Here is a 25,838-nt window from a genome sequence, read left to right on the forward strand (position 1 = left end):
TGGTGAAAAGGAAGCAGTGGCTCTTTTATCAGGGTGTTTTTTTGATTTAGTTCCATTAATACTTTGCTCGATTGATGCATATTCAAATGGCCTAAGTGGGGCCCTCACTGTTTCAATTAGCATTAATGCACAATTATTTTGCTTCCATATTTATGCTGCTCTTGCAGGGCTTGGGTTTGGGTTGTTGGGGTGGGATTTTTTTTAACATTTGTCTGTTCATTCAGCATTTAAAATGTCCTTCTCCCCAAACTGTGATAAAATATAATGAGAGAGGGAGAGGGATTTGAGGTTAAACACCAGAGGAAGGAAAGGGCTCTGCCTATCAAAGAGGGGATAAATCCTGGCTTTTAGCAGATTATGAGATATAATTGTGTCTGAGGCGGAGATTGAACCTTTCTTTTTTCTTTTATTCCCCCTTAAATACACCAAAATTTCTTTATTATTTTAAAAATTTCTTTACTATTTTAAAAATTTCTTTATTATTTTAAAAATTCCTTTATTATTTTAAAAATTCCTTTATTATTTTAAAAATTCCTTTATTATTTTAAAAATTCCTTTATTATTTTAAAAATTCCTTTATTATTTTAAAAATTCCTTTATTATTTTAAAAATGTCTTTGTTCTCTCCCTGGTATCTCTCCCTGTGGAGCAGGTTTGTGGGGGCACATCCTGGGAAGGAGGATGATGTCTGGGTGCCCTCGTGGAAAACCTTGATTTTTGAACCCTTCTTTTTTCTTTTATTCCCCTTAAACACTTCAAAAATTCTTTATTATTTTAAAAATGTCTTTATTCTCTCCCTGATATCTCTCCCTTTGGAGCAGGTTTGTGGGGGCACATCCTGGGAAGGAGGAGGGTGTCTGGGTGGCCTCGTGCCCTTGGGACAAGCCTGACAAGCTGTGGCTGGGAAACAATGATAAAAATTACATTCTATAATAAATAACAATATAAAATAGAGCTAATATAGAGTATTAGTAAGGACATGATTATAAAATCATGAATTATAATTATAAAAAGACACTTTTCTGGCAGGCATTTGGGGCTGGTGAAGAACAGGGGGACGGGGAGCAGGGGACGCCCCATCCTTCCCCCCTGGTTATTGAGTCTGGTGGCTCCAGCTCTCTCTGCTGATGGCCAGGGTGGGTAAAAACCAGAGCCAGGATTCCCAGGGGAAGGTGCCAACACTTGGATTCAGCACAGGAATGCTGAGTCCTGCTCCTGCCCTTGGCCTCGGGCCAATCCTTCGCCCGCCCTCGGCAGCCGGGAAGGAGACGGAGGATTTAAGACCTAATTTCCCATTAAATATCTACGAGCTAAAAAGGGGCCAAGGGGATTTTTCCAGCGCCAGAGGACGTCTGCAACTGCGAGGTGAGCAGCTAGGGACAGGAGATATTTATGGAGTCATTTATTTGGGCTCATTTTGGGGAGCTTCAGAGGCATCTCCTGCTCGAGCAGACCCCAGGGAGCAAACACGGAGGTTTTCACCCCACCCTCTCCTGCCCTCGGTCCCAACAACCAACATTTCCCCTGGAACTGCTCATTTTTCCCTTCCCAGGAGCCAGGTGATGATGTTTTTCTTGGGGCAAACAGCAGGAGCTTGTGGCTCGAGGGTCAAGCCTCATCTTTACCTCATTTAAAGTCCCTGAAGCAGAAAAGATTTGAATTTTGGGACCCTACTGTTCCAGGCTTCCAAGGAGGTGGATATTAATGCTTCCCTTATTCCCTAACCTGCCATTAGGAGCCCCATCAGCTCAGATTGATTTCCTTACACCTCCTGTTCTGGCAGGGAGTAAAATCCACCCCAGGGGGAGCGTGGGCAGCGCCGGGGACGAGGCACAAGGGCAGGTCACGAGCAAGGGGGTGGTTTGAAAGCAAACCTGAAAATACAGTGATTTTAGGAAGGAGCTGAGGATCCTGAATGAAAGGTGCCCTCGGGAGTGTCCTTCTGGTTCTGAATTTTGCCATCACTTGGGAAGGATCCCGACAACAAGACCTTGCAGGCTCCCAGTTTTGTAGCTTGGGGTGTTGGAAAAAAGGAGGGGGGGGTTGTAAAGAGCAGAAAATGGTTTAAAACACCTCAGAGGACCTTTTCCTGTGTGTCCACACAATCAGAATAATCAGATTTTGGCCTCTCAGACTAATGTGGGTGCTGTGGACTCATTTATTTTATTGTGAAGGAAAGCTGGAAGTGAGAAGATCTGCTTTCCTGGGGGTGCAAAAAATATTTGCACCCCACCTGACCTGCCACAACCCGATCTAAATTTGGTTGCCAGCTGAAAATACTCCATTTTATCTCTTTTTCCCCTCGCCCCAACCTCAGAACTCTTTCCAAAGTCAGGGGGTGGCTTTCTTACAGTGGGGGTCGAGATCTGCTCCCAGGGAACAAGGGACAGGACAAGAGGAAACAACCCCAAACTGTGCCAGGGGAGGGGCAGGTTGGACATGGGGAGGAGTTTCTCCATGGAAGGGTTGGTTAAACATTGGAAGGAGCTGCCCAGGGAGGTTTGGAGGTGTCCAGGGAAGGCCTGGCCGTGGCACTCAGTGCTCTGGGCTGGGGGACAAGGTGGGCATCGGGCACAGGGGGGGCTTGATGATCTTGGAGGCCTTTTCCAATCTTAATGATCCTGTGACTCTGTGCAGCCCCTGGTCCTGGGATGTGCAGTCCTGGTGGGAAAAGCAGAGCTGGCTCAGCACAGCAGCAGGAGGAAATGCAGCCCTGCAGGGGGAGGGATGGCACCTGAGCCAGCCCAAAGCTGCCACACACACAGAGCCCCTCAGAACTGCCTGAGCAAACAGGAGCCAACCCAGGGGATTTATCCTGGATCTGTCACAGAGCCAGGGAGGGTTTTATCCGGCGGGAGAAGCCCCAGAGCCGGATTTGCAGTGCCACGAAACCCCCGTCCTGCTCTCTGGAGATAGGGAGCCAGCTCATCCCAGGAGGAACAGGGCACCTTTCAATCCATCCCTGGGGAAAGATGGATTTTTATGGGGACTGTTGTATTCCTCCTTTCTCCCAGTGCTGTTGACACAGTTTGTTCCGATGTTGACTCGCCGCGGACACGAGCCGGGATTTATGGAAATCCAGCTCCACTTTGAGCCAAATCCTTAAAAAAAAACCCCTCCTGAGTCCCCCCTCCCCAGCACCTCTGGCCATTGTGTGGCTGAAATACGAGCCTGGTGGCTGACACGTGGAGATTTAATGCTCTGCGGGGCTGTAAATAAATAAATAAGGAGGAGGAAATGGGATTTAATGCCAAACGTTTGTGTTTTCTCGAGCTACAAAGGGAAAAATATTGACTCGAAATAAGCAAGAGCAGAGCTGGGAGAACAGGGTGGTTTGGTGTCGTTGAAGGTGCTCTTTGCCAAGAGGTTCAGGGACCTCCAGGAACGAACTGGGCGGCCCAAAAGGAGATGAAGAAATGGGTGCAACCAGGGAAACAGGGAAAAAGAAGGAAATAGGGAAAAACAGGAAAAAACCAGGGAAAAACCACGAGCAAACATGGAAAAAACAAGGAGAGGCATCCCTTAGGTTGGGCTTCCCTGATATTTTGTGCCTCTTATTTTGACCACTTCTCCTTGCCCTCACCTCTGTATCCCCTTTCCCACAAAATTCCGTGCCTGGGCACACAAACTGCCTCCTCCAGCCCGGCTGCTGCTGAGGAGAGAGAGGAGAAATTTCGAGCTGTGATTAAATCCTGCAAAGAGACATCTTGGGTTCATTTCAGCCCGTGATCCACAGGGTACCTGAACATGACAGGCACCCGGCTGAATTGCCTGGGACCTTGTTTATTCAGGAATCACATGGAAACAGTTTGTTGTATTGATTTGCTCGTGTGCTCCACACGACTCTATAAAGCAGCAAATCAGCTGGGGATTTTCTCTCCTTTTTTTCCCTGCAAGACAGGAAAGAAAAGGACGAAAGGGAAAGAGAAAAGGCATTTTCGGCGGGTTACAAAGCTGGATCTGACACCAGGCTGCCTCCTGATGGGAGCAAAGTTATTGCAGTGGGAATTATCTTCAGGGAGAGACACAAACAGAGCTCGGAGCCGTGACTGGGGTCAGGCAGCACCTTCCTGGACTCCCCTGCCTCCCACTTCACCCCAACAGCAGCTTTTTCACCTTCTCCTCTGCTTTTCTCCATTTAACACCTTCCTGGCTCCAGGAAAGCAGGTTCTGCACGGAGTTATGTGCAGTAAATCCGTCGGGATCAGGGAAAAGCAGCAGCTCCAGCAGCAGCAGCCCTGGCACAGCCACGTGGGCACTCTGCCCAGTGGGACTGGGGGGTGGGAGGGTGAGATCCCACTCCCCCCACTGCAGTGAGGTGGGATCCAGCAGCCAAGCCGTGTTTCCAAGGGTTTTTCCCCCCTGCCATGCAAGGCCTCATCCCAGGAGCATCAGGCTGGGGCAAGGACATGGGGATGAGCCAAAATTCTTGGGCTCCATGGGAGGACAGGTGTGGGAAGGTGGGACTTGATGACCTGGGAGGTCTTTTCCAGCCTTCATGATTCCAGGAAAAGCCCACCAGTTAATGAAGATGGGCCTGAGAGCAATTGTTTGGGGTGATGGGTTGTCCTGTGGCACCTGCCCAGGTGGGCAGCACCCCCTGCTCCTCCCCTCCAAGCTGTGGGCACAGGGCACAAGCAGCTGTGGCCATGGCCAGCACAGCCTGCTCTGAGCACCCACAGCATCTTTATTCCAAGTTTCCAGGAGTTTGGTGCCTGGAAAGTCCAAGCTTGGAGCTGAGGCTGCGGTTCCTGCAGGGAGGTGAAGGATCCTGTGGAAGCAGCAGCACAGAGGGGCATGGAGGATGCAGGTGAGCAGCCAGAGACCACCTGAGCACCGATTTCCAGGGCAGGAGGGGAGGGAAAGCAGGAGAGGGGGGTGTTTTTCCTGCTCTTGGCTCAGTTGGAGCCCAGGCAGTCCAGGGGCCAAGGGAGAGGTGGAAAGTGGAAGTGCCAGGAGGAGAACGAGCTTGAAAATTAATCCTGCTAATGAGATGTCAGGATTGGTTTGTCTGTCCTTGTCACCAGGGCAGGGTGACAGCCTGTGAGAGGTGCTGAAGGGTCCCTGAGGCAGCAGCTGCTTGATTTTTCCTGGGAGGAACCCAAACTGCTCCCGGGCTGGGAGGCACTGCTGGGCTCGTCCTGGAGGGCTCCCAGGGATGGGGGAGCTGGGAATGCAGGACCTTCACCCCCCAACAGCAGGGACCCCCTCACTTTGCCTGCCAGGCCCCAGGGCATGTCCTGGGACTGCATGTGAGGGGGGGCATCAGCATCCCAAATCCACCCACCCCTCCGTGGGGCTGTCCCGTGACCCCCCCAGGCACCCCCAAAACCACCTTCCCATCTGCACAAACCCACCAAATCTCTGGGTTTGTCCCTGCTGAACGGAGGCTCCTGAGCTTTTAGAGAGCCCTGGGCAGGAGGCTGGTGCCCTGTGTGTGTTGGCAGCTCCAGGGGGGCTGAGTTTAAACACGGGACAAGAGGCATCAAACCCAGGAAAGAAAAGCCTGGAAGCTCTGGGGGTCGGGTGCAGTTGGTGGCACTCCACGGGCAGCAAGAGCTTTCTGTCCTGGCACCTTTTGTCCGGGAGGAATCTTGGTCTGGGGCAGAGCAAGGGAAGGACTGAGGTGCTGATCCTGCCCCTGGCTGGGTTTTGGCTGAGGCCAAGCACCTGAAAAAGGAGCTGAGGGGCCCCTTCTTTGCAGGGTGCCCCAGCTCCCCCCTCTGGAGCCGCTGCCCCATTCCATCCCTGCAGTTGCTCTCGATCAGCACGAAGTAATTAAGTTCATAAGGCATCAGACAATCAGCAGCAGCCCACAAGACGTTGTGTTTAATCATGTGCTAATGGCATGTTCTTGGCAATAATTACAAGATAACAGTGTTTGCAGGCTGTAATCAGAACAATTCTAGTAATTAAATCAGCCTTTTGTCAGCAGCTCCTTCCCCCTTTGCCGGGTGTGGGAGCACCGTGGCAGGACCCCGGGGAGGAGGGGACAGGACTCTCTGTGCCCGTGGCCTGGTGCCACCACTGCCACTGTTGGCACCACTAATTGGGCTCAGGGAGGAACAGGAGCTCCTTGCACAGCATCTGGCTCAGGGAGACTTCCCAGAGGAGCTGCCCCACCCCTGGAAGTGTCCCAGGCCAGGATGGACGGGGCTTGGAGCAACCTGGGCTAGTGGAAGGTGTCCCTGCCCATGGAAGGGGATGATCTTCAAGGTCCCTTCTGACCCCAAAAATATCCTGTGCTTCTGAAATTTGCGTCTGGTGGTTGGAAAACTGAGTTAGGGAGGGCAAAGTGAGGCTGTGCCTTCAAACTGGTGTCATTTACCCTTGTGTGTCCCAGCTCCTACAGCCACAACAGCAGAACAAGCAATTTTAAAAAAAACTCCCTCTCCAAAAGAGGCCAAAAAAAAAAAAATCAAACAATAATGCAAGAATTAAAAATAAGCAGTTTTATGGCTCCTCCAATAATTAACTCAGTTCTCAGCCGTTAATTTACGTACCCGAAGTCCTCTGTTTAATATTCTAATTTGTGGTTAATCATCTCTCTGAGAGAGAACAAACGGTGATTAGCTCATCTTTACCTCCTCGAGGGTGAGGGAGGCAATTTGGTCTAATCAATGCATCAGCTCAAGGAAACTTTGATGTCATTCCTGAATTATTCATGTGCCAGCCTTGCCCTGGGGGCACATTCGGTGGCCCCTGTGCCAGGGAAATGTCACCTGGGGTGGGATGTGAGGATGATGCTGGTGGGTGACAACCAAGGAGGAGACAGTGGGGTCTGAGGGTGGTCCCTGAGATGGTTTAGTCCAGATATTGGGAAGAAATCCTTCCCTGGGAGGGTGGGGAGGCCCTGGCACAGTTTCCCAGAGAAGCTGTGGCTGCCCCAGGATCCCTGGAAGTGTCCAAGGCCAGCTTGGACCAACCTGAGACAGTGGAATGACTCCAGGCCACAGAAATCAAACTGCTTCTTCCTTTTCTCTTTTTCCCACGGCTTTCAAAGGAGGTGGGAAGGGAAACAAAGCCCTTGCAGGAGCCTCAGCACTTTGTGCAAACCCAAAGGGGTCTGTCTTGATTCCCTTTCACTTTTCCCTTTTGTCTTTCCCATCCCTGAAAACCAGAGATGGTGCTGGACTCCAAACCTTCGTGTTCCCAGAGCCTTTGTAGCTGCAGGGATCAATGTGGGAGCAGGTTCTTGAAGCCCTGGTGAGAATGTTAAAAGATTCCACACGTCTTTGCTTTGAAAACAGGTTGGCACAACTGGGAACAGGGACTGGCTGAGGTGACAAGGACCTGGGCTGGCTCCCAGCAGCCTCAAAAGGCACAAGCAGATGGGAGAGAAAAGAGCAAGGGCCCCAGACAGCTCTTCCCTGGCATTCTAATTAAATCCTGCTCTTCTTAATCCTCCCAGGCAGTGGCTTTGCCAGGCTCTGATGGCTCAGCACCCAGTGCTGGCTGTGCTGGTGCCATGGCATGTGCTGGGGAGTGTCTGGAAGGTCAAAGCTGCCCCTTGCCAGGGCAGAGCTCGTTCACCACTGCACTCAGCACTTTTTGGGAGGGTTTGCTGGCTCCAGAGGCCACGGGATCAGCTGGATCAGCGTCCTGGCCCTCGGCCACCCCTGCCTGGGATGTGCACTTTGGGTGCAAGACTGAGGACCCCCCAGGCTTCTGGGGGATTCTGCATCCTCCTGGGCTGCCCAGGACACTCTGCAGCCACAGCAGAGGCTCTCCAGCCTCCACAGCCCTTGGTCTGTCCTGGGAATTGGTGTTTTCCTGCTCCAGGGCCACAGCTCAGCTTCCCTCCTGGAAGTGGCTTTTCCCTGCTCCAGGGCCACAGCTCTCAGCCCCTCTGTGTCCCTGCAGGAAACCTCTGGGCCCGAGTTTCCCTTCTCCCAGTGCCTTCCCATCCCAGAGGTGGGAAGAGGTCGAACGAAGGGGTGTCACCCTTTCTCCCCCGTCCCAAAGCAGCCCTGGCAGGATCCTCCAGCCCTTTCCAGAGGGGAAAACTGAGTTTATCGGAAATATCGCCACCGTGGGCTGGCTGGAAGAGGGAATTCCACGGGCTGGCAGCTCCCTCTCGTGGGGAAAACAGCAGCGAAGAGCTGGGCTGGGCTGCGCGGGCGGCCCCAGATGTGCCGCACAGCTGGAGCGCATTCCCGGAGGGCTTGGACAACCTGGATTCCTCCCGGCATGGAACCGGGAGGAATCTCCCCAGAAACGGAGACAAATGCTCAGCCGGGCTGTTCCTTCCCCTCTCCCAGCAGCGGGTTTTTTATGGGATTTGGGACGGGGTTGGATGTTTTCCAGTGGTTTTGGGTTTCAGTCTCTGTTGTCTCTGTGATGGCTCCGATCTGCTGTTTAGTGGATGAATATTCATGAGGGCTCTGATGGAGAGGCAGGTTTGGATTTGCCACTCAACGGGGAACAACCAGAGCCCGGCCCCTAATTAATCCACGGCATCTTTAATTCCTTGATTGAATTCCTGCTTGCAAATAAAACATTTGCAATTCGCTCCCAAATTTTTTAGGTTTTGTTTTAGTGAAGGACAATCCCCTTGGAGTGAGCTGATTCGATCTGGGTTTGGAAAGGGCACAGGGAATTTAAACGGGGAATGAGGACAGGACACTTGGAGAATCATGGAATGGGTTGAGTTGGAAGGGATATTAAGGATCATCTCATTCCACCCCCTGCCATGGGCAGGGACACCTTCCACTGTCCCAGGTTGCTCCAACCTGGCCTTGGACACTCCCAGGGATGGGGCAGCCACAGCTTCTCTGGGCAACCCGTGCCAGGGCCTGCCCACCCTCCCAGGGAGGGATTTTTTCCCAAGATCCCACCTAAACCTAATTTTTTTCCAGTTTGAATCCATTCCCCCTTTCCCTGTCGAGGAGATGAGGATCCATATGGCAAAATGCTTTGCTGGGCAGCAAAGGGGAGGGAGGAGAACACTGTGCTGGGTCTCCCTGGGCTGGGATTTGGGATTTGACCCTTGCCAGGATGACCCCCCACCTCCCGAGCCCCCTTTTGCCTCCTGCTGCTCCCTGTGCCTGTGCTCCTTGCCCTTTTTCCAGAAAGGCCCCTCCAACCCTTCCCACCGCAGTGCCCTGGGATTTGTCCCCCTGCCGAGCCCAACATGCTTCGCTAGTAAACAGGAATCGATTTTTATTTATCTCGCTGCTGCGGGGCTTTAACCCCGCCTGCTGTCGATGGCAGGAGCGGGAGGGACACCCGCGGGTCCCGGCGGAGCCACAGCCCCCCCTGCAGCTGTTTAAGGGATCGATGCCCTCGGCAGCCTCGCTAATCCTTGTCTGGCCCCTTGGGCTGCCTGGGGACCCGGTTTGACTCGGCCTCACTCGCTGGGATGTTCGGGGTGGGAAATTCCTCTGGGAATTTGCTCCGTGGGATGCTCGAGGTGGGAAATTCCTCTGGGAATTTGCTCCAACGGAGGATGCTCGAGGTGGGATATTCCTCTGGGAATTTGCTCCAACGTGGGATGCTCGGGGTGGGAGATTCCACTCGGGGTGGGAAATTCCTCTGGGAATTTGCTCCAACGTGGGATGCTCGGGGTGGGATATTCCTCTGGGAATTTGCTCCGTGGGATGCTCGGGGTGGGAAATTCCTCTGGGAATTTGCTCCGTGGGATGCTCGAGGTGGGATATTCCTCTGGGAATTTGCTCCAACGTGGAATGCTCGGGGTGGGAGATTCCACTCGGGGTGGGAAATTCTTCTGCGAATTTGCTCCAACGTGGGATGCTCGGGGTGGGATATTCCTCTGGGAATTTGCTCTGATGTGGGATGCTTGAGGTGGGATATTCCCCTGGGAATTTGCTCCGTGGGATGCTCGGGGTGGGAAATTCCTCTGGGAATTTGCTCTGATGTGGGATGCTTGAGGTGGGATATTCCCCTGGGAATTTGCTCCGATGTGGGATGCTCGGGGTGGGAAATTCCTCTGGGAATTTGCTCCGTGGGATGCTCGGGGTGGGATATTCCCCTGGGAATTTGCTCCAATGGAGGATGCTCTGGGTGGGAAATTCCACTCGGGGTGGGAAATTCCACTCGGGGTGGGAAATTCCACTCAGGGTGGGATATTCCTCTGGGAATTTGCTCCGTGGGATGCTTGGGGTGGGAAATTCCTCCGGGAATTTGCTCCGATGTGGGATGCTTGGGGTGGGAAATTCCTCTGGGAATTTGCTCCAATGGAGGATGCTCGGGGTGGGAAATTCCACTCGGGGTGGGAAATTCCACTCGGGGTGGGAAATTCCTCCTCGCGTTTCCAGTGGTGCCAGAGGGAAGGGAGAAAGGACTTTTTTGCTCAGCAAACTTATGGAGAGGCTGGAATTGTCCCCAGGGGTGTGACCGAGCCATTGAGATGCCCAATAAAGGGCTTGAAATAACAGAAAAACCAATTTCAGCCCTCCAATAATCTCCCCCTCCTCCCCCCGGTATAGTCTTGGTTTGATTCAAAGAAATCAACACATTTCAATTCTTAACCATCCATCTTGGTTTTTTATTGTCCGTTTTTAGTAAAAAAGTCGGTGGTTTTCTACTCACAGTTCATAAAATAATCCTATTTTACAAAGATTTACAGCTCTGTGAGTGCCCGGCGCTGAACGAGGCCTGGATGTGGGAAGTGCCTTAAATAACCAAACCACAATTTGGAAAAGGGGGGGGGGGGAGGGCTTTAAAAATTAAAATTTAAAAATTTAAAAAATTAAAAATTAAAATTTAAAAAATTAAAAATTAAAAATTAATTTTTTAAAAATTAAAAATTAAATTGAAAAAAATTTAGAAAAAATTTTTTAAAAATTTAAATTTAATTTTGTTTAAATTTATATTCAAAAAAATTTAAAAAATTAAATTTAAAAAAAAATTAAAAATTTAATTTTAATTTTTTTAAATTTAAATTTTAAAAAATTTAAAAATTTAAATTTTAAAAATTTAAAAATTAATTTTTAAAAAAAATTAAATTTAATTTTTTTTTTAAATTTAAAAAAATTTTAAAAATTTTTTAAAAATTTAAAAATTAAAAAAAAAAAAGGAAATTTCAATGAGCCCATTCAGCACCAAGCAGGACATAACAGAGCGAGAGGGTTTGTATAAAAGACAATTTATTTCTCTGGGGAAGGGGCACAGGGAACAAACCCCAAGGGTGGCACTGGAGGCGACTCTTTCTCCTCCACCGCTCCCGAGCCGTGGGATTGGGGTTCTTCCCAGCCCGGATGGAATTCCCAGGGATGTGCTTCCCACCCTGGCTGCTGGAGGGAGGGGAGGGGGGTCTCCCTGGGGGTTTGCAGTGTCGTGGTCTCTCCTGGTGCTGCCCCTCAGTACAGGGGGCCCTTGACGGTGCCCGGCTCTGCCAGGCGGGCGGCGGCGTAGGCCGAGGCTCCCAGGCAGGCAGCTGGCTCACAGAACCCGGGCAGTCCCGTGGGCCCGGGCAGTCCCGGCTTGCCAGCCTCGCCCGGGGCGCCCGGCAGGCCCCGCTCGCCCGCTTTGCCATCCAGGGCGTGGCCGGGAATGCCGGGGAGACCTGGAATGGGAACGGGGTTTGGGGGCGCTGGGGTTGGGGAGACGCTGCAGGGGAGGGGGGGATGTGTTGGCAGAGCAAGAGGGGGGACAGGAAAGGGGTGAGGGGAGGACACTTGGAGAATCGTGGAATGGCTTGGGGTGGAAGGGATATTGAGGGTCATCTCGTTCCACCCCCACACCTTCCACTGTCCCAGGTTGCTCCAACCTGGCCCTGGACACTCCCAGGGATGGGGCAGCCACAGCTTCTCTGGGCAACCTGTGCCAGGGCCTCCCCACCCTCACAGGGAGGGATTTTTTCCCAAGATCCCACCCAAACCTACTATTTTTCCAGTTTGAATCCATTTCCCCTTTTCCTGTCGAGGAGATAAGGATCCATATGGCAAAATGCTTTGCTGGGCAGCAAAGGGGAGGGAGGAGAACGCTGTGCTGGGTCTCCCTGGGCTGGGATTTGGGATTTGACCCTTGCCAGGATGACCCCACAAACAGAGTGAGGAGGGAGAAAAGGGTGCTGCAGAGAGGAGGTTTAGGGGATGAACCTGGGCTGGTTTTGCAGGATGGACCACAGGGTTCAGAGCCACTCCTGGGCTCAGCATCCCACCAGCAAGGGGCATCCAGAGGGGCTCACCTGGGATCCCGGGGGGACCTGGCATTCCTGGGTGGCCACGGCCAACTTCTCCCCGCTCGCCCTTCTCTCCTCGCTTCCCTGGGGAAAGAGAGGGAGGGAGGGAATTGATGGAGCCACGGGAATACCAGGCAGTGGATGGGATGGGAGGGATGGGAGGGATGGGGGGCTGCCCCTGCTCAGGGGTGGAGGGGGCAGAGGAGGAGTTTTGGACCCACCTTTAGGTCCCGCGTTGCCGATCTGCCCGGCAGCTCCCAGGATCCCGGGGACACCTCGGGGGCCCATGGGGCCGTGTGGGCCCTGCTCACCAGGAGGCCCTGGGGGCCCAGGGGGGCCAGGGGGTCCCATGGCACCGACTCCCCCCAGGGCAGCTCTCTTGGCACTGACGGCGACCTCCGCCAGCTGCTCTGTGGGGCAGAGGGAGGCCAGTGTGGGGTGGGATGGGATGAGATGGGGTGGGGTGGGGTGGGATGGATGGGATGGGATGGGGTGGGATGGATGGGATGGGATGGGGTGGGTTGGGATGGATGGGATGGGATGGGGTGGGATGGGATGGGGTGGGATGGGATGGATGGGGTGGGATGGGATGGATGGGGAGGGATGGGATGGGTGGGATGGGGTAGGGTGGGATGGGTGGGATGGGCTGGCTGCCACCTGGCTGGCAGTGCCCTGCTCCCCCCTCACCTTGCAGCATCTTCAGCACCACGTCGACGATGTGCTGGTCCCCGGCGTCCCGGCCCTGCCGGGCACAGGAGGGACAGGCCATGAAGGGACATCGCTCCTTCTGTCCCCCCCTGCTCCCCCAGAGCCATTCCCAGCCCCAGCCCCTGTCCTGAGCACCCCCTGCACCCAGCAGCACCTTCCCACCCTTCTCTTTTCCATCCTGTCCAAGTGCTCCAGGCTCAGCTCACACCGTGCCCGCTGCTCGTGGCATTAACTTCCTGCAGCCACGTTTTTGAGCCTAAAATGAGGTTTATACAGAAAAATCCCGACCCCAGGAAGGCTGCAAAGACCACATTGGAGCTAAACCCACTGCTGGATGGTTTATATATATTTATATATATTATTAATATATTATATATTATATATATAATTATGATGATGATTGTGATAATGATAATATATTTATATTATAAACGTATCAATATTTATTTTTGCATTATAAATATAAATATTATTATAAATATTGTAAATATTTATAATAATATATAATATATATTATAATATATAATATACAATATAAAATAATTAAATCTATTATACATAATATATAATATTTAGTAATGATATTTAATTATATTATAATTACATTATAATTATATAATTATATATAACTAGAAATTATATATAATATATAATTATATATATTATATATTATTTAATAATATATAATTTATAATTATAATATATATGATGTCTATAATTATATATAATAATACTATAAATATTGTAGTATTTTATATTATAACTATATCAATATATCAATCAGGCAGCCCCTGACTGGAACAGCAGCCCCTTCCCAGAGGACTCGGGTGGGAAGAAAAGGTTCAGAGGCCAATTCCCCTGCGGGACTGGAGGAGCTGGTGGTGGCAGGAGGTGAGGGGGGTGTGGGGCAGGGGGTACTCACCGCCAGGCCCCTCTGGCCGGGCATCCCTGGCACTCCACGCTCCCCCAGCAGCCCCCGTGGGCCGGGGGGGCCGGGGTAGCCCCTCACCCCCGGTGCTCCTGCGTCCCCCGAGGGGCCAGGGAAGCCCAGGTCGCCCTGGATGCCTTGCTGCAAGGGAGGGAGAGAAGCCTCAGGAGCTCAGCCCTGCACCCCAAAGATCCCTCATATCAAGCCCTGCAGGGAGGGCTGAGCCCTGATCCAGGGCTGAGCGTGGTCACTGCAGCCCAGTCCAGGGAAAATACTCCCTCAGGCCACCCGTGTGCAGCACGAGGCAGCTCCAGGGAGCAGCAGGAGGGTCAGCTGGGGCTGAGGGTCCCTCCGAGCCCCCCTGGCCCCAAACCCCCCCAGGACTCATCTGTCCCTTTGGTCCCCAAACCCCCCCAGGACTCACCTGTCCCTTTGGTCCCCAAACCCCCCGGGACTCACCTGTCCCTTTGGTCCCCAAACCCCCCCGGGACTCACCTGTCCCTTTGGCCCCCAAACCCCCCCGGGACTCACCTGTCCCTTTGGCCCCCAAACCCCCCCGGGACTCACCTGTCCCTTTGGCCCCCAAACCCCCCCAGGACTCACCTGTCCCTTTGGCCCCGGCTCTCCGGATTCACCCTGTGGGGACAGAGGACACAGGAAAGGTGATGGGGAGGGAGCAGGACCCTGGAGAGGCAGCTTGGGGGGATGCACGTGGACCCCCCTGGGGTGTGCTGCTGTGGGAACGTGCTGGGCAGGAGACCCCCCAGGGACAGGGAGCCACCTCCACCCCATGCCAGGACCCACCTTCTCTCCCTTCAGCCCAGCGAGGCCGTGGACACCGGGGTCTCCCTAGAGGAAAAGCGACAGGAGAGATGAACCTTCCCCCCCAGGAGCCACCCCCTCTGCAGGAGAACCCCCCTTTGGACACGGTGAGTTCCGTGGGGACGTGAGGGAATTGTGGAGAAGGTGCTTGGAGCCAGCCCTGTCAGACACGGGCAGGGGGGGATGTACTCACAACGCTGCCTTTGGGGCCAGTTTTCCCTGGGGAGCCCTGGAGAAAGGAGAGGGGGATCAGCCCAGCTCAGGGCACGTTCCCTGAGCCCCAGCTCTGCCCTGAGCAGGCAGAGCACTCACCTTGTCTCCTTTGACTCCTGGCAAGCCTTGGGGTCCCGGGATCCCTGGATGGCCCTGCTCGCCCTTCGGCCCCTGGGAATCAAGGGAACACGGGGGAAAAAGGGAAAAATGAGTGAGAAGAGGCAAAGGAAGGACCTTCCTCCCCTATCAGAGCATCCTCCCCAAGGCCATGGGTTGCATGAGCAGCTCCCAATTCCCTCCAGCGGCTCTGGCTGCCCCCCCAGCATCCCAACCTCCCCTGAATCCAGGTTCTGAGGGGGAGTGGGGCAGAGAATGACGGAGGAGCCTCCACCCAGGCTGTGCCAAGAGGGGGAATCATCCAGGGATGGGATCCTGTCCCCAGGAAAAGGGACAAAGGTCATTTTGGGGCTATTTTTCCACCCTGAGAAAGCCTCCCAGAGGGCCCAGGCAGCCTCTCCCCTCCCTTGCTGGGCTGGGAGGAAATTCCTGTCCCTGCTGGGGCTGCAAACCCAGCGTGGTCCCAGCACCACTAATCCCTGAGCTGTTTGCCCCGGGTTAATCCCTCCCCCTGGGGCAGCCAGACCCAGCGGGATGGGCACGGGATTGAGCCCAGGCTGGATCAAAGGCGAGCTCCAGCTGTGTCCCACTGACCCCTCAGGGCTCAGCATCCATGGCAGAGCCCCCAGACCCCCGGGCTGAGCCCCCCCAGTGCCCCAGCCCTGCCGTGGGCACAACTCACCACTCTGCCCTGCTCCCCCGGGGGCCCCACGAGGCCACGCTCACCCCGGTCGCCCTGTGGACACCCAGGAAAAGGGCACAGTCAGGGGCAGCTCCTGGCACAGCCAGAGCCCCCCCCCAGTGCCCCCCACTCACCTTCAGCCCAGGGACACCCTCTGGGCCCTGCTCGCCCCGAGGGCCGGGCTCCCCCTGAAACAGAGACACAAACACCCAGGGCACTTCTCGGGCATCCCTGGGCATCACATCCCTGGGCATCACATCCCTGGGCATCACATCCTTCCCCAGGGCCGTGGCCGTGTCCCCTGCAGCCACGGGTGGCCGAGGAGGTGATGGACACAGGGCTGGAGCAGTGACCCCGTGAGGGGCAGAGGGGGGATAAAACTGCCCAGTAATGCTTTTGGTTTGACAGGAAACAGGGAAAAGAGAGAGAGGGAGAGAAAAAGAGAGAGAAAAAGAGAGAGAGAGCAGCCCTCAGGCTGTGCCCAGGGGGGCCATGGTGACATTCTGTACTTACAAGCTGCCCTGGGGCACCGGTGACACCGGGCTGGCCACGGGCACCCACTTCACCCTGTGGGGAGACAGAGGAGGCTCAGGGACAGCAGGGGTGGCTCAGGGACAGCGTGGGGCCAAGGCTGAGGGCACAGCAGCTGTGGGGTCACAGTGGGTGCTCGGGGGGGGGGGGTCACCCACCTTGTCTCCCGGGCCACCTTTGCTTCCCGGCTGGCCTGGCAAGCCCTGGGGAAACCAAGCTGGGCTCAAACCCTGGGCACAGCACTGCCAGCAGCGTCCCTGCTGGGCGCTGGCACCACCCGGGATAGGGGTGTCACTCCACAGGGGAGGGGGTGCCAGCCCAGTTTGGGGGTCCCCCGACACTCACAGCTTGTCCCCGGTGTCCCGGCGTTCCCGGGCGTCCGGCCTGTCCCACGCTGCCCTGGGAGGGCACAGAGGGTGTCACGGGTGGTCTGGGGGGGCACTGCCACTCTCCACCAGCCAGCAGTGGAGCCAGGGGCTGGGAGCTTATCCCACCTGCCATCCCTGTTATTCCCAGCACGAGGAACAGGGTGTGTCCGTGCCCTGTGCCAGCACAGGCAGCACCTGCCCCTGCTCACCTTCACCCCCGGGATACCCGGGGTGCCATCCTTGCCATCGATGCCCGGCAGACCCTGCGACAGGGGGGAGAGTCACTGGGTCACCTCTGTCCCACCTGAAAGGCTCGTGGGGGGACAAAAAGAGGTGAGAAGGGAAAGCTTCAGCCCTGCCAGGGTGCAAGGACACAGCGTGGGACACAGAGGGATCTTCTTGCCAGAAGAGGCTCGTTCCCAGCCCTGGCACAGGTGCCACCAGCTGTACTCACATTCTCCCCCTTGGGGCCGATGTCTCCCTGGGGTCCCCTGATGCCACGGCCACCCTGGAGCAGGAGAGGGCAAGTGTCAGGTCAGTGTGCCCCTGGGGCAGAGGGTGGGGCTGGCAGAGGGAGGAGATGCCCATGGAGGACACCCTGGGCAGAGCCCCTCTCCACGTGGGGCACAGGGACACTGGCACTGGGGGGGTCACCTACCAGCTCTCCCTTCTCACCGGGGTCCCCGGGTGGTCCCTTGGGGCCTTCCCTGCCCTGCAGAGGAGAAAGGCAAGAGCTGAGCAGGGAACTGGGGGGTCCCTGAGCCCCCGGGGTGGGGTTGGGGGGCACTCACCGGCCGCCCAGCTGCTCCAACAGACCCCACCATGCCCTTGTACCCAGCAGGGCCCTGCAAAGAGAGCACAGGGGGGTCAATGCCTGGCACCCCAACCCCCAGCCCCACCCTGCAGGAGGCAGGTCCAGCTCCCCGAGGCAGCCCAATGTGCTGGTGACAGTCCCGGGAAGCGCCTCCAGCCTGGGAATCACTGCCCTGGAATTTGGGCCCCCCCAGCCCCCCAGCAGCACTCACCGTCTCGCCCTTGGGTCCTGCCATCCCGGGGTACCCCCTGGGGCCCTGAGGTCCCTGTGGGGAAGGGAAGCACAGTTCCAGTTTAGCTGGGAAGCCCCCCTGGAGCAGCCCAGGGGGAGGCTGCAATTCCAGCAACCCCCGGGGTTGGGAATCAGCCCGTTTGGCCAAACCCGGGGGGTTCCAGCCCCTCCTAATCCTGCAGCCCCCCAGCAGGTGCTTTTCCAGCTGTCGATTCCATCACACCAACGGGCCCAAACTGGAGTCTCTTGCCCTGCCAAAGCTCTGCTTCAAAGCAGTTCTGCCCTTCCCTGGACCCAGGGCTCAGCCCATTAATTGCTTTTCATCTTCAAAGCGCTCAGGGAGCTCCTGCAGCTTTAATCCCCCCTGGCCCTGCCGTGAGCTGGGGCTGCACCCCCCCTTTCAGGTGGGTGAGGGGGGCTCAGGGCACAGAGAGGTTTGTCCTGGCCCAGGAGTTATCCCTGGTAGCAGCCGAGGTCTCTGTTGGGAGAGATGGTGACACCCTGGGAGGAGGAGGGAGATGGGTGGGAGGAAGGCTTTGCTGCAGCCCCAGGGCTATGTGGGACACACTGGTGTCACCTCCCCAGTGTCTGGGGCCAAGCACAAAGTGGGCACCCCCAGTTTTTGGGGCTCTGGGGGGGTGGAGGAGCAGAGAGGGGGGAGTGTGTTACCGGCGGGCCGGGGACTCCTTGTTCTCCAGAGGCACCGACGTCGCCCTTGGGGCCCTGGGCAGGGAGAGAACTGAGTGTTGGGGGGCAGTGGGGGTACAAACTGCCCTGGGGACACAAGACCCCCTCCCTTGGGACCCAGCAGGGGATGGGGAAGGTGTCCCTGCCCGGGAAGCCACCTTGGGAAGACCACCCTGTCCCCCTCCCTCTCCCAGCCCTGGATTTCCCGCCTTCCTCTCCCACCTCTTTTCTTCCTTTTTTCCCCCCCTTTCTCCCCCTGGGTCCATCCCCTGCTCCTCCAGAGGCCCCAGGGACACCTGGATGTGCTGGGAACTCACCTGCCCCCCCTGCCTGCCGGGCTCCCCGAGGGCACCGGGGCGGCCTCTGTGTCCCTGCGGGGGAACAAGAAGATCGTGAGCACCCCTGGCAGAGCAGCAGGGCTGTGGCAGCGTCCTGAGAGCCCCCCTGCCCACCTCAGCCCACCCTGGGGTGCCCACTGGAGCTTCCTGAGGCAGTGGCAGGGCTGGGACTGGGGCTTTGGCATGGGGTCCCACACCCAGGAAAGGGTGGATCCTCCACTCTGCCACAACCTGCTGGAGGTGACAGTCCCTGTTCCACCCCAGCAGCTCCAGGGCTCTCTTACCTTCAGTCCCTGCAGTCCCTGGGGGCCCTTGGGACCTGGGGGGCAGCTGGTCGGGCACTGGGGGGAAGAAGAAGCACAGGGTGAGTTGGGGAAGGACCTGGAGGTTGTGGAGAAGCCGTGCTGGGAAGGACGGGCTCCTGTGCCACGTGGGAGCGGTGACACAGGGGACCCCCTGCTCACACCCCAGCTGTGCTGGGGACCCTGCTCCTCCCCAGGGACAGAATTCCAGGGAGGGCTGCGTTCCAGGGCCCTGCAGAGCCCTGCTGGAGGGATGAGACCATGGCAGCTCACCAGGATATCAGCGCTGCCTTCCTCCAGTCCTTGGATGTGTCCTGGGAGGCCCTGGAGGGAAGGAGACCATCAGCATCCCTGGGTTGGTATCAGGATGATTGCCCAGGAGGGAGGGGTGTGGCAGAGCCCAGGTTCTGGCCCCAGAGCCAGGGCTGAGCCTGGGGGAAGCTTCTCCCTCGTGCAGAAGGTGTTGGTGGCTGGGGGGTACTCACGGGTTTCCCTGGAGGGCCTGGGGGGCCCCGGGGGCCGTCGGGTCCAGGGTCACCCTGGGAAAGAACAGACCCAGGAAAGGAGATTCAGGGCTGGGGAGGTGGCAGGTGCTTCCAGAGCTGGGGTGGAGAGGGGTGATGGAGACCTGGAGAGCCAGGATGTCACAGCAGGAACGGGGACATCCCCGGGTGGATGGCACCAGGGGACCCGGCTGGTGGCACAGAACTGCCACCCCTCCAGCCCCACTGTCCCACCCTCCCACATTCCAGGATCATCCCTGTTTGTCCCAGGAGCCCTGAAGTGCAGAGGGGCAGATCCTGGGGTAGGGAGGGGAGGTTTTCCCATGTTCCCTCCTGACTCCTCACCTTGGGTCCCAGCACCCCGATCTCTCCAGGAAGCCCCACTTGGCCTGGAAGCCCCTTAAGGAGAAGACAAACATTCCCTGAGTGAGAGAGGTCACACCCCAGGCCTCCCTTTGGGCATGCTGGGATTTGAGCTCTCCCAGCACAATTCCAGGCAGGATCCCTGGCCATCCCCCCAACCCCCCAGTGTGGCACTCACGGGTGGTCCTGGCAGAGAAGGGCCCTGCAAGAGGGAGAAAGAGGGTTGGTCTGAATTCCCCACCCCCCCAGACCCTGCAGGATCCGTGTCCCCAGCAGGGTGATGCCACAGCACCACCCAGGGGGCAGCTGGGGGGGCTGGGGACGGTCCTGCTCTGCCCCCATCCCACATGTGACAGCAGTGGGTGCATCCCCTGCACCCGTGGGAGCAGCAGATACTCACAGGGAGCCCTGGAGGTCCTGGAAGTCCAGGCTGGCCCTGCCAAGGCAGAGGAGGAAAGTCAGAAGCAGAAACAGGTGGGTCTGCTCTGGCAGCTGCTAAAATCCCCCCTCCCTCCCCCAGCCCTGGTGCCCCCTCACTGCCAGAGCCTCCATCCCCAGTTCCTGGTCCCTGCTGGCTCCGAGAGGGGAAGGTGGGAGCCAAGGAAAGTGGGAGCCTGGAGCAGCTGCCCCAGAGCAGCCCCTCACTCACTTTAATTCCTGGTGCTCCGATGGGTCCTGGCTCCCCTTTTGCTCCTGTCAGGCCCTGCAAGAGGAGAGATCCCAGAGGTTATTCCCAGCCCCTGGGGTTGTTCCCATGGAAGGAGCTGAATCCCTTTGCAGGCAGATCCAGCTGGATGAATAATCCATGCTCACAGTGACAGTTATCTCTCTATTCATTTATTATTGAAGAATAACTAAACCCCCAAGGATTCATGAAGGGCCATCAGAGGCACAGAAGAGGACTCTGCAGTTTGGGATTCCCTCTGATCAGGAGGTAAGTCCCTGGCACTGACCTGGGCATGGGGCAGGAGCCCATCCAGCCCTCCCTGGGCACCCATCACACACCCCTGAGACCCAACCCAGGGGACCTGGGCATGGGACTGACCCATCCCAGCAGCCAGGCAGGGGGAGGTGACAGCTCTGTCCCCTTTCTGCCACCACTTTGTGGTGACTCTGCTCATGCCAGGGAGGGGACAGTGGTGTTGTCACCGATGCCACCTCATGGGTGCCAGGGGGGGACATGGGATTGCTCCAGGTTTGTTCTGGAGGAAACAAGAGCTCAGTGAGGGCACAGGGCAGCAGCAGCAGCAAAGGATAAGGAAAAGCCTTTCCATGCCCAAGGTGTCCGTGCTCCCCTGGCACAGCTCTGCCCTGCCTGGGGTGCAGGGGGATGTGCTTTTGGGTGCCCAGGCAGTGGGAGGGGGGGGCACCAGCCCTGCCCGGGCTCTGCTGTGATTCCAAAGCTGCTTCCAGCTCCTGCAGGAAGGGATTTTGGCCTGTTCTGATGTGGGACAGACACGGTAAGAGAAGTTTGCTGCGGGCAGGGACCCCCCGGGGGGACAGGGGGTGGGTACTCACGTCGATGCCCGGCTTCCCTGGGGGTCCATCAGGGCCGGGGGCTCCGGGGTCCCCCTTGACACCCTTGAAGAGAGAAGAGGAAGGGGCAGGATGGAAGGAGCTCCTCTGGGAGGAGGGGGAGCAGCGGGGAGCTGGGGGGAGGGCGGGTACTCACCGGGGAGCCCGGGGCTCCAGCAGGGCCTTTGTCACCCTGGGGAGAGGAAGGAGGTTGTAAAAGGGACCTGTCACCCCCCAGGGTGGGGGGCTCAGCATCCTTGTCCCCCTCCTCAAGCCAGAGGGGGGCTCAATCCAGCTGGGATGCTGGATTCCACAGCCAGGTGGGGAATTGGGATGGGGCTGGGGTTGGGAAGAGTGGGTTGTGTTGGGGTTTCGGGAGGGCTGTGCTGGGTTGGGGGGGGAGGTTGTGGCTGTTCTGGGTATAAATAGCACTAAAATAACACCTGGGGGCACATCCCAGAGAAAGGGCACGTTCTGCTGGCTCACAGATCTCCCCTCTGTTCGGGCCCCCACTCCACGGCCCGGGGAGGATCTGGAGCCACAGCCCCCCCAGCACAGCCCTTGGCCACATCACCGCTCTGAGGGCACCCCACTGGGGTGTCCTGCTCCCCACCAGCCCCCCTGCCCCCCCCCCTCACTGGGCACCTCTGGGCTGACCCTGCAGCCGCCCCCCAGAGCATCCTCTGCTGCCCAGACAGAGGAACACCCAAACCCCCTCAAAAACCACTTCAGCCCCCAATTTCCAAGGTGCTCGGGAGGCAGCTGTGGCTGGAGATGGAGCCCTCAGTGCCCGAGCTGTGCTCCCTGTGCCCCCTTTGCTGCCCGGGGCTGCAGGAGAAGCCGGGGATGCTCCGTGTGCCGCAGCCCAGGAGCAGCGGGACTCGCACGGAGCAGGAATCCCACGGCACCGGCATCCCCTGCCCTGGCCGAGCCTCCGCCCCACACAATGTCCCTCTTTGTCCCGCGGCTCCCCTCCCTCCCTCCCTCCCTGCCTCCCTCAGGTTCCCGGTTACTCACGTCAATCCCGTCCGCTCCCGGCACTCCTGGGGGACCGGGGGGCCCTCTCGGGCCGGGCTGGCCCGGTGGCCCTCTCTAGGAGGGAAGAGGGATGGGATCCACATCAGGAAGGAGCAGAGGCACCCCGGGACATGCTGGGGGACAGTGGGAGCCTCTGGTGTGTGCTGGGGACCCACCGGGATGGAGGGAGCCCCCCAGGCCGGCCCAGCTCTGCGGGATCCTCACTGTGCCCCCCGGCCAGGGCGTGGATGGGGAAATCCAGGGCATCTCCCCCACACTGGCACCACCAGCTCCCCCTGCCCTGCTCATTTCCTACCCCTTTTCTTCCCCCTCCTGCCCTGGTTCCATGGGACTCCTTCCCCAACAGAGCAGGATGTCCATGAGGTGATGGCAGCATTTCTACCCCACTTCTGCCCCTTCCTTCCCTGGCACCACCAGCTCCCCCGTGCCCTGCTCATTTCCTACCCCTTTTCTTCCCCCTCCTGCCCTGGTTCCATGGGACTCCTGCCCCAGTGGAGTGGGATCTCCATGGGGTGATGGCAGCATTTCTACCCCATTTCTGCCCCCTCCTTCCCTGGCACCCTCAGGGGCTCCTGCCCAGACGGAGCGGGGTCTCCACGGGGTGATGACATCACTTGCCAAGACCCCCCCTTGGCTCAGAGTGGGATTTCTGGGAGCACTGGCAGGATTTGGGGGCCGGCAGCCCCTGGGTGAGTTGGGGACCCCCGGCCCTCGGCGGGAGCTGTCCCCGTGCCGGGCTGGCTCGGTGCCCGTGTCCCGCAGCCCCGCTCCCGGCTGCGCACAAAAGCTCCATTGAGGAGCGGCGGGGGAGCTCCCGGGGCCCGGCCCCGGCCCGCAGGTTTGCAGAGGACTCTGCAAAGAAACCTCTGTTATCCTAACGGGGAGTTTGGGGGGAAGAGATTCCAGTCCTGGAGACGGAACCCGCGGCGTTCCTGGCAATGGGAACCAGACGTGGCTGGGCTGCAACTCCTGCGGCTCCTTCGCGGCCCCCCCCCGGCTGGGTTATTTTAAATAATAAATATAAATATATAGGGGTGAGGGGAGCTGCTGGTTTGTGCACGGAACAGGAGAGCCCTGGGTCAAACCCTGCGGTCGGGGAGGGAGCGAGTCCCGATCCCTGCGAGAGCCCCTGAAAGGCACCTTTGTCCTGCCCGAGTGATTTCCAAATGGTTCCTTGTTCCCGCAGCTCCCACATCCCCCAGCCCGCTCCCCTGGCCAGCCCCTGGCACCACGAGCCCACGGGCATCCCGGGGGGCTGTTCTAGGAGGGAGCTGCCCCCCAAACTGTGCCGACAGGAGCCGCGTGGAAAGATTTTCCAAAATCTTTTCTAGAAATCTGGTTAAAAACCAGATTTTACCCCCATCCCTGCGAGGCAGGGAGAGTTTTCCCAGGTGGGCTCCCAGGAGGAACTCTGCCTCTTCCTCTGCACTGCTCACCCCGAGGAGCGGGGGGACACCTTCCCTTCTTCCCGATCCGTTTTTTCCTGCCCCTGGGTGAGTTCGGAGTGTCCACCGGGACCCCCAGGACCCCTGCTGCTGGTGTCCCCCCCCCGGGGCAGCCCTGGGAGGGTCTGACCCCCCTCAGCCCCCTCAGTCCGGAGCCGCAGCACATCCCGGGAAAGGAGAAGGACATTTTCCCAGGTGATGGGAAGCAGATCCGGCGGCTGCTGGGGAGGGAAAGGGCGGAGGGGGAAAATAAAACTGAGCTTGTCCAGCCAACAAGTCCCAGATTTCCAAGCCCCCTCTTCCCGCGGGGCTTTTGGCACGGAGAGGTCCCGGGTGGGTCGGGCCGGTGGGTCCCGGCTGGGGGCTGTTCCCAACCCCCCCATTCCTGGGAAAAGCAAGGGAAAGGTGCTGGGAAAAGAAGCCAAAAGTCGCGGGGGCGCTCAGCACTGCGACGGGGGAGACGGGGACCGTCCCCTCTCCATCCAGCCCCTCTCCATCCCTTCTCCAGCCCCATCCCGGCCCGGAGCGGAGCGGGATCGAGCACAGGACTTACGAGCTGGGCCAGGCAGAGGCAGGAGGTTTGGAGCACGAGCCAGAGCTGGAACACCGAGGGACCCCCGGCCATGGCGAAGGCGGCCGGAGCCGAGCGCGGGTGGGCTCGTGTCGCTGAGCTCGGGTTCGGCACCGCCGGACACCGGGAGGGACGAGGAGAGGAGGAGGAGGAGGAGGAGGAAGGGGCTCATTAATATGGAGCAGTGGGATGAGGGCAGGCGGCAGCCTCGGCCCCCCGCCCCCCTCCAGGTGAGCTCGGGGCTATTTTGGGCTCCTCCACGGCTGGACGGTGACAGGGAGGTTGGCACGATGGTGACAGGGGGGTTGGCACAGACACGGGGCTGGGAGAGGAGCGGGATGAGCCGAGGAGCTGCAGCCGGAGCTGCCCTGGGAGACCCCGGCCAGGATGTGTGTGTGGGCACCCCCCGGCCAGGAGGTGTGTGTGGGCACCCCCCGGCCAGGAGGTGTGTGTGGGCACCCCCCGGCCAGGATGTGTGTGTGGGCACCCCCAGGGTGTCCCTGCGCTGTCCCCATCCCGATGCCACACAAGGCCTGGGTGCAGCACTGGGAGCCGGTTCCTGCCGGGATTTCTGACCCCCGGGAGGGTGCTGGTGGGGGTTCTGTCCCAAATTCTCCCCTGGGAGCCCCGTGCAGCCCTTGGGGCTGCCCCCAGCAATGCCCTCAGTGTGGCACTGGGAGGGGAAGGGGGGCTGTGCCGGGGGGGTCACCCCGCTGTCCCCCACAGCCCTGGCAGCGCACGAGGGCGATGTCCATGGGGGGTGGGTGCCCCACGCACCCCCCTCCATGCCCAGCTCCCCCCCCCAGCTCCTGCCTGTGCCGGCAGCCGCCCCCCAGCTCCCGGGAACACGGGATGATTCATCCCGGCGAGTTCTTCCTCCTCCTCCTCCTCCTCCCGGAGATCGAAGGCTCCGCAATGAGCCGCTGATTCATCGGGTTTGGGGGGGCTCAAGGGCCCCCAGGAACGGGTCAGGGGTGGCAGAGCAGTGCTGGGCATGTTCCCCAGTGGGCACGGTGCCATCCCAGCACACGGACCAGTCGGGACTCCGGGCTGGGATCTCCTCTCCTGGTCTTTCTTCCCGTGTCCCAGCCCGGCACGCAGACCCCCAAAATTCCCTATACCCCCATAGCCAGCACCTCTGTACCCCTCCACCCAGCACTCCTGCACCCCTCAACCCCCAAAAACTCACACCCAGCACCCCTTGTAGCCCCCCGCCCCTCCTCAGCCCTCCCAAATCAGCCAGGACCCCTGCACTCCTCAGCTCCTCAAAATCTGCCCCATCACCCCTGAACCCCCCAAATTCCCCCCATTCCCCCAGATTCCTCTCATTCCCCCCAGATTCCCCTCATTCCCCCCAAATTCCTCCCATTCTCCCCAAATTCCTTCCATTCCCCCCAAGTTCTCCCCATTCCCCACAAATTCCCAAAATTCCCCACAACCTCCCCAAATCCCCCCCATTCCCCAAACCCCCCAAATTCCCCCCATTCCCCCCAAATTCCTCCCATTCCCTCCAAATTC

The 25,838-nt window shown here is 57.9% G+C and overlaps 2 protein-coding genes across 2 annotated transcripts in view; one reads left to right on the top strand and one right to left on the bottom strand.

Moving 5' to 3' along the window:
• Positions 1 to 23,698, top strand: part of CSMD2 (CUB and Sushi multiple domains 2) — a 284,784-nt gene extending 261,086 nt beyond the window's left edge. Inside the window, exon 73 of the transcript XR_010425057.1 lies at positions 23,687 to 23,698. The gene's annotated coding sequence lies outside the window, so the exon portion shown is untranslated. The remainder of the gene's footprint in view (positions 1 to 23,686) is intronic.
• On the bottom strand, positions 11,090 to 25,115 carry COL9A2 (collagen type IX alpha 2 chain). Its single transcript, XM_064635163.1, has 32 exons — positions 24,303 to 25,115; positions 22,284 to 22,358; positions 21,424 to 21,459; positions 21,270 to 21,332; positions 20,401 to 20,454; positions 20,152 to 20,187; positions 19,930 to 19,953; positions 19,734 to 19,787; positions 19,371 to 19,424; positions 19,159 to 19,209; positions 18,868 to 18,924; positions 18,563 to 18,616; positions 18,228 to 18,281; positions 17,539 to 17,592; positions 17,305 to 17,358; positions 17,172 to 17,225; positions 16,968 to 17,021; positions 16,723 to 16,776; positions 16,491 to 16,544; positions 16,304 to 16,348; positions 16,128 to 16,181; positions 15,749 to 15,802; positions 15,615 to 15,668; positions 14,915 to 14,986; positions 14,796 to 14,831; positions 14,585 to 14,629; positions 14,384 to 14,416; positions 13,775 to 13,921; positions 12,832 to 12,886; positions 12,366 to 12,554; positions 12,151 to 12,228; positions 11,090 to 11,526 (listed from the first exon to the last, which is right to left on the bottom strand). Exons 1-32 carry the CDS (start codon positions 24,372 to 24,374, stop codon positions 11,321 to 11,323), a joined length of 2,076 nt encoding a protein of 691 aa, XP_064491233.1. The 5' UTR covers positions 24,375 to 25,115; the 3' UTR covers positions 11,090 to 11,320.
• Between the last annotated feature and the right edge of the window lie 723 nt (positions 25,116 to 25,838).

Source organism: Pseudopipra pipra, chromosome 24 (assembly GCF_036250125.1).
Source record: "Pseudopipra pipra isolate bDixPip1 chromosome 24, bDixPip1.hap1, whole genome shotgun sequence".
Classification (NCBI taxonomy): Eukaryota; Metazoa; Chordata; class Aves; order Passeriformes; family Pipridae; genus Pseudopipra; species Pseudopipra pipra.

What these genes read in the sequence shown, in the direction of transcription:
- COL9A2 (XM_064635163.1), bottom strand. Translation starts at nt 24,374, where the DNA reads ATGGCCGGGGGTCCCTCGGTGTTCCAGCTCTGGCTCGTGCTCCAAACC. An exon ending in TCGGGGTGCTGGGACCCAAG is followed by an intron (nt 19,425 to 19,733) that starts GTGAGGAGTCAG and finishes GTTCTTTCCCAG; the next exon opens with GGTGACCCTGGACCCGACGG. An exon ending in CCGGCCAGAGGGGCCTGGCG is followed by an intron (nt 12,887 to 13,774) that starts GTGAGTACCCCC and finishes TGTGCCCGGCAG; the next exon opens with GGCCGGGACGCCGGGGACCA.